At 36.7% G+C, this 13,706-nt stretch overlaps 1 protein-coding gene across 2 annotated transcripts in view; it reads right to left on the reverse strand.

Annotated features, from left to right (window-relative positions):
- The window catches only part of LOC134536242 (spondin-1), a 46,628-nt gene extending 38,942 nt beyond the window's left edge, over nt 1–7,686 (reverse strand). Inside the window, exons 1-2 of one of the 2 annotated variants that reach the window (XM_063375938.1) lie at nt 7,471–7,686; nt 46–229 (exon numbers count right to left, since the gene is read on the reverse strand). In XM_063375938.1, coding sequence (XP_063232008.1) covers nt 46–220 — 175 coding nt within the window. In that variant the 5' untranslated portion in view covers nt 221–229; nt 7,471–7,686. Of the gene's footprint in view, nt 1–45; nt 246–7,470 lie in introns of those variants that run through there. The other variant, XM_063375939.1, reaches the window with a different exon arrangement.
- Nucleotides 7,687–13,706: the final 6,020 nt, after the last annotated feature.

A 13,706-nucleotide genomic window follows, 5' to 3' on the forward strand; every position in this document is an offset into this window, starting at 1 on the left:
CCACACACACATACGCAGGCGAGTGCGACTACTCGGGCTACTCACGCGTGTAAACGGAGCCGGGCACGTACTTGTCCGGCTCGCCGCTCACGAGGATGCGGAAGCCGTTGTCACCCGGAGTCCTGAGGGCCGTGGCGTGCTCCGGGCTGGGCTCCCTGGGGCATGACATCACGCCCGTCACTTGCAGCAGCGCCGCCAGGAGCGCCACTAGCCGCCACATGGCTCGGGCCTGCCGCAGACACGCCGCGCTTCTATTGGTGCGGGCACACTGATCTTGGACTTCTGCTACCACTGCCGAGAAGCCAACCGGTAGCAGGTCAAGGTCAAGTTCGAGGCCGAGGTTAAAGGTTTTGTTAGAGGTTTTGTTAGAGGTTTTGTTAGAGGTCGAGTTAGAGGTCGAGTTAGAGGTCGAGTTAGAGGTCGAGTTAGAGGTCGAGTTAGAGGTCGAGCTAGAGGTCGAGCTAGAGGTCGAGTTAGAGGTCGAAGTCAAGTTCGAGGTCGAGTTCGATGTCAATTTGAATTACATCTGTTCATTGGTGCAGAGTCCTTAAAATATATTTGACTATCCCTTTAGTAGCAAAAAAAAAAGTAAAACGTTTGGGATTTTAGCCCATCGCGTATTGAACCCGCGATTTTTTCCGCTCTCTTAATATTAAATATGTTTATTGTAAGCTTTATCATGTTTATTCATGGCGAAATGAAGCATCAGTGCTCGCACCAGAAGGGATAGAGCGGCAACTCGCAAGTCAGAGCATGAACACACACAATGATGCGCCCAAGAAACTAGGGGGAAATGTTTCCGACATCCACATTTTTTAGGACTTTCCATCCTGGTCTAATATTTTTCCTGGACCATCTTTTTGGTCTCTGCACTGAACCTGTGTGTTTAATTCTGCCATTGTTTAACTCCGCATGAATGCGCCCAGGGATTTCCCTGTGTCTATGCGATTTTACCTGGGACCAATTCAACAGTTATAGTCTACAGTTAAGATAGTGGAGTTAGTCTAGTTATCAATTACTGCCATGGCTGGCCAATTCACGAACTAAGCCCATGATGTATTCTACCTTTTCTGCATGGCTGACACCCACTTGATAAGGCTATTAGGCTTCGGCCAGTCTTACTTAAACCAGACCCCTCACAAATACACTTCGTTTAAAAAAAATTGACAGCCATGTAGTGAGAAGGAAGATGAGCAGGAAGTGAGATAGCGCGCGCTCGTCCAGACATCCGCCTCGCTGTTCCGGCGGCAGGCTGGCCAGAGTTGCCAACCTCGCGCAAGCCACGCCACAGTGGCTGCATTCCCTTTCTCGCCGCCAGCAGCAACAAGCTTCCACCGCCATGTTTTCTAACCCAAGGAGTATAGAAGTAGAGATTTCACTCCCAGGTTGAACCTCTTTCCTTATTTTTACATGCTTTATATTAGCTTTACCTGTATGTTTGTTTGTATGTTTGTTTATATGTTTGTTTATATGTTTGTAACAGACTCCTTTGGGTGCGATTTTGACCCACTTTACACGGCCAGATTTCATTCAAACTTTGTAGATTTATCGAGGACCGATGACAATACACTAATTTGATAAGATTATTCCACTATTCAATTTGCAAAATAAGATTTTTGTCAATTTATATAATTTCACAAGAAAGAGTTCGCACATGACCGAAAAAGTTTTCTTTACAATGTGCGAACTCTTTTCTTTCAGTTTGTCTTTGGCGCGATATACCTAAACAAAACCTACTAAATATTGTAACATTTAATTAAATGAAAATTGAGAATGGGTTATGTTTATTGTGAGCAATATACTTTCTTGAAGAGAATATTATTTATATTTGTAAGAATATGAAAAAACTGAAATAAGGGCTTTAAATGTTGTTTCTTTCGTTAAATAGAGAAACACAATGACGTGTTTGTTTCATTTTACCATTCAACCAAGAGTGAAACATTATTATAAAACAACATTTTCTGCAAATATTTCACGAAACATGGAAAAATTGAGGTTTGATTTTGCTGTGAAACCAACAGCAGATGGGAAATCAAACACCATATGCATAACCTCATTAGCTACACCTGATTTTTCAAATTCCACTCGAACACCAACCTGCAAATCTACACCAAGCAGTTGCAAATACTCCAAACTATGCCAAGGTCAGTAAATCATTAAATAAAAGACATAAAACACGGAAAATATGGCTAAGTTTGACAGATGATATATCAAAAACATATTTGAATAGAGAGCAAAACTTACAGTTTAAGGATTTTTACCTGGAAGAAATTGAGGGGGAAAAAAGTGCTGAATCTATAGCTAGTGGATCAAATAAAAAATTGGAATAACTATTAGAAAAATTTCTTGAAGAAAAAAATATATATCTGAAACACAAAATTTAGGGAAAATTGCAAAAGATTTCATGATTGAGAAATTCACGGGCAGAAACTCAAATGCTTACCAATGGATTAAAGATTTAAACAAAGAATGTGAACGTTTCCTAATCAAAGAAGACAAAAAGAAAATAGAAATTTTAAAACATTTCTTAGAATACTCCAGTGTAGTTTGGTACAACTGTATGCAAATGAAACTTACAGTGGAATCGGACTGGAACAAATGGGAGAAACGTTTTAGTGAGACATTTGCAAACAAAGGATGGTCACCCATCAGATATGCTGAATTAGAATAAACATCAATGACTTCCCGAATATATTGATTTTCATAGCGGGATATTGAAATTATTGAGTACTATAGTTCTTCAACACGCTATCTTGGATATATATTTCAGAAGCAGCCAATATCTACTCAAATTCACTTTAATAGCAAAGTCTTTTAATAAACAAAAAATTGAGCCACATCTAGACACTTCTGAGATAAAACAATATTTAGCGATTTTATTTTAACTGCAGCCAATATCTATTCAAAATCTACTTTAATAGTAAATTGATGTAATAACTATCAAGTTTTTTTACATTGTTATAAAATTTCTTGCATACGTCGATAAAGAAGTATCACTTTAAATTATAAATAAACCAAACTAAAAAGTAGAAAATAAATTTTAATAAATTTGAATTAAGAATAGTGTAAACATTTTAATAAATATAAATTAATAATAGTGTATATAAGAAAAAATTTATTTAATTTAAAAAAAAGCGTGGAATGAATGGTGTCAATAGTTATAAATATTTCATTGACATATATGAGTAGAAGGATTATCATTTCGATAATATCTTTAAAAGAACCCCACGCTTTTTTTTTAAATAAAATACATTTTTTTCTTATATACACTATAATTAATTTATGTTTATTAAAAAAATTTACACTATTCTTAATTAAAATTTATTTTCTATTTTTTAGTTTGGTTTTCTATATAAAGCGTGTTTTTTAGTTTTTTAAACTATTATTTATTTTCTCGGAGGCTGTGTTCACAATTAAATAAATTAAGCGAGTGCATAGCAAGCCATGCACACGACCTATGCACACGACCTGTGCGAACTGCGAAATCGGTTCACAATTGAATTCTTACTGTTAATTTCAGTCAATGAAATTTCGCGAACTATGCGACATCTGTTAACAGTGTTAGTAAATAAACATATTAACTTTCAAAATAATGATAATACTATTATTATTTCGACATTTTCTTACCACAGTATGGTTAATAAATATAAAGATATTTCTAGTCCCGCCAAAAAAGCACCCTGCTCTTCTCCCATTGGCTGTTGTGCCATGCGTACGCGACCGAAATAAAATATATTAATTTCACTGCTATGCGCACGACCTCGCTCCCATGCACACGACCAACTTTCTGCTATTGTGAATCGTTAGGTTAGGAAACATGGCGTTCATATCCTATGCACACGACCTACTGTTACTGTTTGTGTTATTTTTTCAATTGTGAACCCAGCTTAACCGCCACTATGTAATGTAATAATACCAACAACCAGCGTGAAATAAACCATGCAAAAATGTATTTTAAATACGTATTTTATTAATGCATAATTTTAAATTATGGTTTTAAAATAGTTTTCGAACGAATTTTTATTTATTAAATGTATGTACAAAAATTAAATTCAATGTTATTGTTTAAGAAGGTAATTTTGTTTGTCCCAATACCGCAGGATCTAGGGCTCCATATTGTATAGAATCTAGGGTATTATTTTTATTCCAGATTAATGGAAATATTTTTAATCCTCCCCCCCCCCCCCCCCGGCAAAATTTTTAAAAATTAGACTCGTTCGGAGAATAACTTAGGTTATCATATATCCATCAAATTAATAACTTAATTCTGAAGTCCAACAAATACACATAACCTAACAACCCCATGTTTACTTGTAGATTGTCAAATATTTATTTTCAACTAAATTTTTTCACATCGTTTCTAGGCTTAATATTTTCGCAGTGCGGCACCCAACATCTTCCTAAAGATTTCTTCTTAACATTTTCCATCTCAAATTTTTAAATAACTCAAAGTAATACCAAATTGCATTCGTTTCAAATTCAACAGTTTTAATTTTTGAACGAACAGTGACACCAACTACCTACATTCAAAATATCAAAGAAATAATGTATTTAGCATGAATGATTTTGAACAAGTAAACTAAAGTAAATTTCGAAAATAAAATCAGATTCCTTAATCAAAGTCAAATTATTCAACATAAAATTATAAAATTATTTAGTTTAAAACAGCTTTCTCACGTTGGCACAAGTCTTTTCCACAGTCTTCAATAAGCCACCGTAGGCCCCATCTAGTGACTATCCCCTTTTCTAACCTGCTGCTTCACAACAGCGCATAGGGCGGTCGTGTGCGTGGGAAATAAGCCTTGCGCATAGAAGCAAAGTTGAATACATTTCATTTCCGTACGCACGGGGCAACAAGCAATAAGAGTAGAGTAGGAAGCCATTTTGGCGGGACAAGAGAATTGCTTATATTTATCAATCATGTTGTGACAATAAACTGTCGGGATATTAAAATGCTCAGGTGTAAATTCCTGCTTTAAAAATTGATTAGTGCTATTACTTATAAGTCACTTACAATAATTTTAAATAGAAAAGTCTTTGTTAGAATGGTTAACAAAAAATATTTTATGAAACACTGATTTACATGTTGAGAAACAGTGCTCACAAATTGCTGGTCATATGTCACGGGATAATAACTTGGTAGTTAATGTCGCGAAATTATCAGCAAATATTTTAATTGTGAACCAATTTCGCACAAGTAGTGTTAATGGCCTGCTATGCACTCGCTTGTGTTTGTTTTTTTTACGTGTAAACGTCTTATAAATCGATAAACGCCGGCTGCACGCACGAAATATTTGTCACGTTCCGCCTGAGTCGAGCGTCCAAGAACCGGCCAACCACCGTGCGAGAAAATCTTCTATAATATCAAAACCGGTTAAGGCGGGCTTTTAAACTAATTATTCGTGATTATATTTAAACAAATTATTTAAATTAAATTTGCAAAAACTGTAGGTAAATAATATTTGAAAATTAAAAAGTATGCAATTTTTTTTCATCAATGGTTTCTTATGACGTTATACACGTAAAATTATCGTCCGTAAACCGACTTTACAGACAGTCGTTTTTTTTTTTGTTTTTTTATTGTATCCAATTGGGAAGCAAGTGTTGGTGTACAATGAGCGAGGGAGGGACTGGCTAGTTTCCAGGGTCGCCAGAGGAGCGCTGCAGTCGCGCTGCCGCCACCGCCACTATTTGCGTAGTTGCTCGCGGCCGATAACCCCTCGACCCCTGACCCCTTGACCCCGCCTCTAGGCCGAGCAGCCGTCAGCAGCAGGCGGCGAGCCCGTCTGTAGGGAAGCCATCATTTCACAGACGAGAGAGCAACACCCGAAGTTCCCCGAAGTTCATGCTCGCTTTTTTTTTTTTCCGTTATATCTAATTGTATAAACCGGCGTGGCATTAAATTTTGCGGTCGATTAGGATAAGTTAGTTACATTATAAATACTTTAAAACATTGTGGATGGTTGGGAATATTAGGTAAGTATAGCTACATTAAAAATATTTACAATGAACAAAAAAAAACGAAGATGCACGATCGGGAGTTTGGTATTCTCGTATGTGAAAAGAAGGCTTCCCGTCTACATCCTTCAGCCACTGCCTCTCGCCCCGGGTACAGCCTCGTCAGAGATGCTGAACACAAGCGGTCTGCCAGGATATTTAAAAAAAACTATAATTAAAAAAAACTTTCCTCTCTAAATTAACAGACACACACGTGTGTGTGTGTGTGTGTGTGTGTGTGTAAGAATTACATAATAATAATAATTTTAATTATATTTTAGTGTTTTTTTAATATTTAAAACTATATCCAATGTGTTTTATGTTAGTATTTAATATTTTGAATTTAATAAATTATTTTTAAATGGTTTATGTTGGTACTTAACTTGAATGTTAAATTGGTATATGATTCGTCAGTAAATGCTGCCATTTGTAATAAGTTAGTTTATGATTTTAGGTTTGATTCCTAGATATAACTTATAATTTTTTTTTTTTATATTTCATGGTTTAGTGTAAGAGAAAGCGCCAAATAAAAGTAGAATAAATAAATAAAACAACTTAGCTTTAAAGTTCCAGAGGGATTATTGTAATCCGTAGCAGTATACAATAATGTATTTCCTCCGACATGCCTCGTACATAGAAACGGCAGGAATTGTGTTTAAAATTAGTGTACTGAAGATGTATACACTAATGGCGTAGAACCCGAGGAGACAGGGGGGCCTAGCCCCCTGGAATTAAAGTGTCTCTCTCCCCCCCCCCCCCCCTCCCACCTAACTGAAGGAGTCCGCTTGTGCTTTGCAAAAACCGTCACTGAGAAAAGGTTTTGATGTCAAAACAATATGTCTTATGGAAAACTATCTGTGAATCTTGAGGGTTTCGGCTTATCGCATGCATATAGCCCGAAACATGGGTAGCACACAAGATACCAGCACCCTACCCGGATATGACACGTCAGATGACCGCTCGTGCTTAGTGAATGCTGGAATCAGATTATGTGGTTCAGCTAAGTGAAACTGAGATTGATAACTAGTGTTGTCAAGTGTGCGGCAGAAGGGAGAACAGGCAGATTTATTTTAAAATAAGGTTGAGTTCACCCTAATAGTATAGCAAAATTTACCATTCAAGTTAAGCGATATGCGCGTTTACAGTCTTTAGATTATATATATATATGCTGTACACGAAATGCATGGTAGTGTACGCGGTCATTTTTGCGCGGATTCCGAATTCTCACAAGAGATGCCGTTGTTATATTTAATTTTTCTTCAGATTTCCGTCGTAATATTTAACTTAAAACGTTATATGGTTATGTGATGACTCGAACAGAGACGAATGAAGATGTTAATGAAGCGAGGAGACCCAACAAAATGACCATCCTCTCCCGGATGGGCCTGAGGAGAAGACGGGAGGTGTTTTATCTCTCGCGCCGAGCATGCGTCAGGTGGTTTTCTCGTGCGTGTGTAGCGCTGCGCGACTCACCGAGTGGTAGACAGAGGAGACGGACAGACGAGACAGTAGCAGCACCGGCTCGCTCGCCGCAGGACTGATTGGCAGCTGCTGGCGGCCGTCTAGCGGAGTCCAGCACCCCCCCCCCCCTGCCCCTTGCCCACGGACCACCCACGGACTTCCTTCCTACAGTCCGTGGGCTGCCGCTCCCGGCATGCTCAGCGGCCCTGCTCTCGACGCCGTCGGAATGGTCCATTGCCTAGTGCCCGACTTTTGAAATACCACAATTTGCAGTTGTAGATTTTTTTTTTTTTAAACGTTACCCATATGCGTGCCTACAAAAGGGGGGGGGGGGGGGGGCAGGTGGACCATGGCCCCCCCTAATGTAATCACTCAGATCGGCATTTTCTCTAATGCGTTCGTTAATATTCGTATATTCCTGGCACTGTGACACTCAAGCTGTTTTCCAGTGTTGCAGTGTGCTAATTAACAATATTTTTAAACATTTTATCGTTCTGGAAATACAGCCGCCTTAGTTTATTTAAAACACGAGGTCCCTTAAGGGTGTTCAAGGGAGTCGGACATGTCATTAAAGGCAATGTTATGTGAGATATTAGTCATATATATGTAACAAGTATGTGTTAAGAGCATGTTTAATAACATTTCGAAACCAAAACTACTTCTATTAAACTTTTTAATTTAAGTTTTAATGTCCAAAATACATTCATACATATCGATATACTTATATTTCTTTTTAGTAATGTTTAAAGATATATTTATTGTAAATGTTTTCAACATTATCCTCTGAAGATTTAATTTGGTTAGAGCCAGAAGATTATTTTTTTATTCTATTAAGTATTATGGTCATTTGAACAGAAAAAAAAATGGTTGCAGTTTACATAGAAAATGAAATTATAATAGGGGTATTATTGAATCATATTACCAGAGGATACAGCCATGTCTGTTCACTTTACGCTGATACATGATTTGTATATATACGATGAAAAATACAGCTGTGGTGTAAGAATACATGGAGACGTGTGTCGCTCTCGCGCGAGTAACCGACTTCGTGTTTCGTTCCTGCGCAACCTTCGTCCCCGCGTGTCCGTCCACTGGCGCTCGTGGTGGCATTGCTTGGAACTACGTCCGGGAGCTCATACCAGCCGCACCGCGCTACTGCTCGTTCGTCAAACACTACTATCGCGCGCATTTTGTGTTTTCTTTAGTGAAGTGCATTTGTTAGTCGTTGAGAATATTCTTCCGTGCGCCATGCCGAGGTCTAAACCACCTCCGAGCCGCTCTCACAAAAAAAAAAAAAAAAAAAAAAAAGCAAGAAAGCAAGGATCAAAAGGAATTTTTGGCTGGAGAAAAAAAGCTAAGGATACCGAATCTGAAAAACTTTCACATATTTTCATTGCGTGTATTTAGTTGTGTCTATTGGTATATCCTTAGACAATGTGTAGTTTTAAATGTATGTGTGCATTCCCACACTCTGTACTCATTATTTTTTATTTTCAGAAATATATAATCACCTACATCCAGCCCACAGTGGGGCTGTACACAATTTCTCTTTCAGTCGCCTCTACTTGGACCCTTGTGTCCTATTCCTTTGGTACCGCCCTCATGAAGTGATATCGGGACCTTGTCTCCGGGTTAGAACCTTTCGGCAGAAATTAACTTTTATCTACCTTTAAAATTCTAGCAGGAAAATGTCATAAACAATTATTAGATTTGTGACCTTGTAAACAGCGTCATGTAATGGTGGACTGTATCTGCTTTCGTGTTATTCTTCAGATGTTAAAGATTATTCATTCATTTTGCTTTCAAAAATTGCTTGCTTTAATTTTAAGTATACAGTGTAATTTCTTAAGTTTTAATTTCACAAGGAAGGTTATTTATGATCGTATTATATTTTTTGTGTTTGGAGTTATTTTAGGTATTGAGTTGATCGGGAGATTGAAATGTATTCAAAGTTTATAGTATTTCTTTTATTCTTAATTAACTGCACATATTATTTAAGTAAATGTAGGTGTGGGTTTTAAGTATAGTAAAAGGTTTCAATAACTATGACTTAATAAGTTTTTATTAAATAAAAATATAAATTAAGTATGAGACTTGTTTTATTGACGAAATGTAACATTGCAAAACCCAGCAGGTCTTTTAGTTTTTTAAGGTATACTAATATGTTTTATGTTATACAGAAGATTTGCTGATCATGTCAATCAAGGTCATGTTAATTAATATTTGCTTTACATTTTTACTTAAAATGTGTATTTACACTATTTACTTAATTTTTCGTATTTGGTTAGGAGAATGTTTATGGATAAATATTTTACAACATACAATTTAAATGAATTTTTTTTTTTTAATGTGAAACGGCCCTCGTGTCGAAATGTGCCGAAATACCTAATTTCCGGCACATATGGATTTGTGTTATATTAGCGATGTTATAAAAGCTATGTGTCGTTTCTGCAATGTTGGTGCATGTGCTAGTGAAAGAATAGACGACAGGCAGGTGTGCACCGCGACTAGCCGGCGCTAAGACATTCTGAGGCCTACTGCATGTATTGTTATGATGGGCAGTTGAACCAGTGAACTCTGGGGACACACACGGGGAGACAGTAATTTCATCCATATTTTGTAACAACCAATGTATTTGTGTATGAAAAGTGTTTTGTCTCTCCATTTTCTCCCTCTGTGATTGGAGGAGTTGCGCCATCTTCCTCAATTTAATATTTAAATTAATATACTAATCATTTTAATTGGTTGTGCTAAAAAAATAACTGAAATAATTTTTTTCACATATTTAAAAATTGCGTTCTCTGTTTTGCAAATATTGTTTGATGTTTTTCTGCGATCTAATTATTTCAGGTTTCATTGCCAGTGGCCATTGTACTTTGTTGATGGTGTTTCCAGGATTTGGTATTTTATATGTTATTTTTGATGAATACTACCAGACAGCAAATAAGACAAAACACTAAGATGTGTTCATTATATTTGTTATTAATTTATACACTGATGATAAGAGTATTTTGTTTTATGATTAAAATTTGATATAGTATTTTGTTTTATGATTAAAATTTGATATAGATTATATTTTTCGTATTTTTTTCGTCTATTCAGTTGGAATGAATTTTGTGTGTTTAATTTTTTGATGAACGTTAACAGTCTTATGATTTATTTTGAGAATTATTTTACTGGCTCTCGTCCTTGAATACTTAACCATCAGTTCTCCTAGCTTGGATTAAGCTCTCAGTTATTCTTGAAATGTCATTTTAAAAATAAATAATACTTAGTTCTTTATCTGAATTCTGGTCAAATGAGTAACTTTCCGAGTGAATTGGTAATAATCATTACGATTTAAAAGGCACTTGAATTTAAGAATAGTTCTACTGAAGTAGTTCTAATATTTATCTATACGACTGTAACACTGCTTGGTCTGAATCGTTATTAGTTAAAAAAAAATATTGTGTTGTACAATTAGGGATATCATATAATTTGACAAAGTACTTATAGTTAAGAAAATAAATTAATATTAAATTGCTAAAAACAGAAACACTCATTAAAAATCGTGCCAAAATCGTTTACATGAATCAGCCTACATAAATTTCGGGGAATACCTATATATTTTTCTAGTTTTCATTTGCTAGAAATAATATATATATATATATATATATATATATATATATATATAATTTCGATTTTGTTTATTACTTTAGTCAGAGGAGACGTCAGACGATTTCCATAGTTTCAACAACGTGTGTATACACATAGTCTACATACATACATACATATACATACTTCAACAGGAAAATCGTAAATTTACAGAAATTTACCTAATTGTTATAATAATTTGTCAGTATATTCACGGAAATTTCAAGATAAATATTTACCAATATTTTCCATAATATAACAGGATTTTTTTTAAACAGCATACCTAAACCATAGTCGATCATCATTATATACTTTATCAACTTATATATATAATTTATAGACATGGGGCTTGTAGCTGATTATTTAGTGGGAAAATGCACGAGTTTGTGTGTTTGTGTTGTGGCTTCTACAACAATGGTACAATGGCCGATTGCCATCACGATGCTGCTATAACAATGGACGATGGCCTGGCTTGGTGGGGAATTTAGACGATTTTTTTATTGCGACGTCAAGAATAAGAAAAAATTCAACTTTTTGGAATTTTTCCGCCGGTCACGGGACGAGATCTATTTCGTGTGAAAATTTCGAGTTTCTAGCGTTTCGGGAAGTGGGTTAGAATGTTTATAGGTCACTTCAGTGAGTCGCACAAGGGGTTGGGTTGTAAATATATTTGGATTAAAAAATTAATGCATATAGGCCATACAAGTATTAGCGTCACACCGCTCACCGAGTCTCAAACCAACGCAGGTTCTGCTCATCGCCGGAATTCGGTTACGTCTTCTGCTTTGTTTCAGAACATAAGGGATAACAGTAAAAATATTTCCATTGTATAAATATTTGTCAACAAAATCTGAATCAAATCATAGCTACCTTATGCTTGCTGGTTCCGTGATGTGTGTAATGTAGACAGTGCTAAGAGTTTTCTGTTGAGATAAATCAAGAAAGTGTTAATAATTTGATACAGAAATAACATAATGGTGATCTGAGTAATTTAAGTATTGAATCAATTTTATTTCTTCTTATATAATGGAACGGTTTTATCTACCATGTCTTTTCAGATAAATACGCCAGTCTTAAAAGAAATATGCACTGCATATGCATTGTGTCTTTGAGTTATAAAATGCAATACCTTATACCAAAATATTTTAGAACTATAAAATTTGTTTCCGCAATCATTGTTCAATCTAGAAACATATTGATATACTTTAACGTTGAATACAGACAAAAAGCTAAGAGAGTTTACACCTATATAAGTATAGCTGAGTACATGTGATAGATATATATAAGTATCGGCATGTGTATGAAGCAACAAGAAAGATAATCGAGAAAGGATATTAAATGGCAGCCATATTATTCGCTGTGAAAGTACGCCGTTGCTTAGCATGAACACGCAAAGCTACGCTCCGTGCTGGCACAAAAAGCCTGGCGGACACCAGGCGAATACGACCCGGCGAGGAGTGAGTTCTGGTTGTGATATCCCAGCTGTTTCTTCCGCCCCCTCCATCCTACCTTTGAATATATATACTGTAAAGAAGCGCCAGCCAAGGTTAAAATTTCTAATACGGTTTGAGGTAGTTGGTTAATTCACCGCCGCAATCGCCACCATCTCTAGGGCATCGACTTGTGGTGGTCCCTAGCGGACAAGTGTCGAACTCTTCAAACACCCCTTCCCCCTCCCGTTGAACAACCTTGAGCTGCAGTGAATGATGGGTGGGGGGTGCGGGGGAATGACAGCGGGCGACAGTGCTGCGCTCTAACGTGTAAATAACAACCTAAGACGATACAGGGCGTTACGGCAGCGCACTGCAGCGGTGAAGTTCCCAAGCTGCACATCATACGCTCCTGAAAAACGTAAGAGTAAATCCTATCCACTCGCGACTTCTATACAGTATATATATTCAAAGATCCTACCTGCTGCCAAAAATTAGTTGCCAGAGGCGCCGCCATCTTGGTTCTCAAGTTGGCTGGTAGATGTCGCTAGTATCGCGCGCCAAATTCAAAAATTAGTTGCCAGAGACGCCGCCATCTTGGTTCTCAAGTTGGCTGGTAGATGTCGCTAGTATCGCGCGCCAAATTCAAAAATTAGTTGCCAGAGGCACCGCCATCTTGGTTCTCAAGTTGACTGGTAGATGGCGCCACCGTCGCCATATTTTAGTTCATACAATCGATACCAGATGACGCCACCATCGCCATCTTTAGTTCCTAGTGTTGCTACCAGAGTGTGCCACCATCGCCATCTTTAATTCTTAAAGTTACCGCCGGAGCGCGCCACCGTCGCCATCTTTAATTCTTAAAGTTACTGCCGGATGGCGCCAAGTGTTATGTAGTCAGTCTAGACAAGTCGGGATAAGTTTGGAACCTGTAGCTATATTATTATTAATTAATAATGTATGTTTATTAAATATGATAGAGTATTTATAAAATATTGGTGTTGTGTAGAGTCTCTCTCTCTTCTTCTCGTAGTGGCGGAAGACATCTCGAAGGTAGTGTTAGAATTTATGTATTAAAGCAATCACTCTAGCTGAGGAGGTTAATAACTTATAGTTACAATTCAATAATATCGGCAATTAAATGTTTTGAAATTAAAGCAAACAACGTAAATGTTAAACACATAT

This window comes from Bacillus rossius, chromosome 10 (genome assembly GCF_032445375.1).
Source record: "Bacillus rossius redtenbacheri isolate Brsri chromosome 10, Brsri_v3, whole genome shotgun sequence".
NCBI classification, from domain to species: domain Eukaryota; kingdom Metazoa; phylum Arthropoda; class Insecta; order Phasmatodea; family Bacillidae; genus Bacillus; species Bacillus rossius.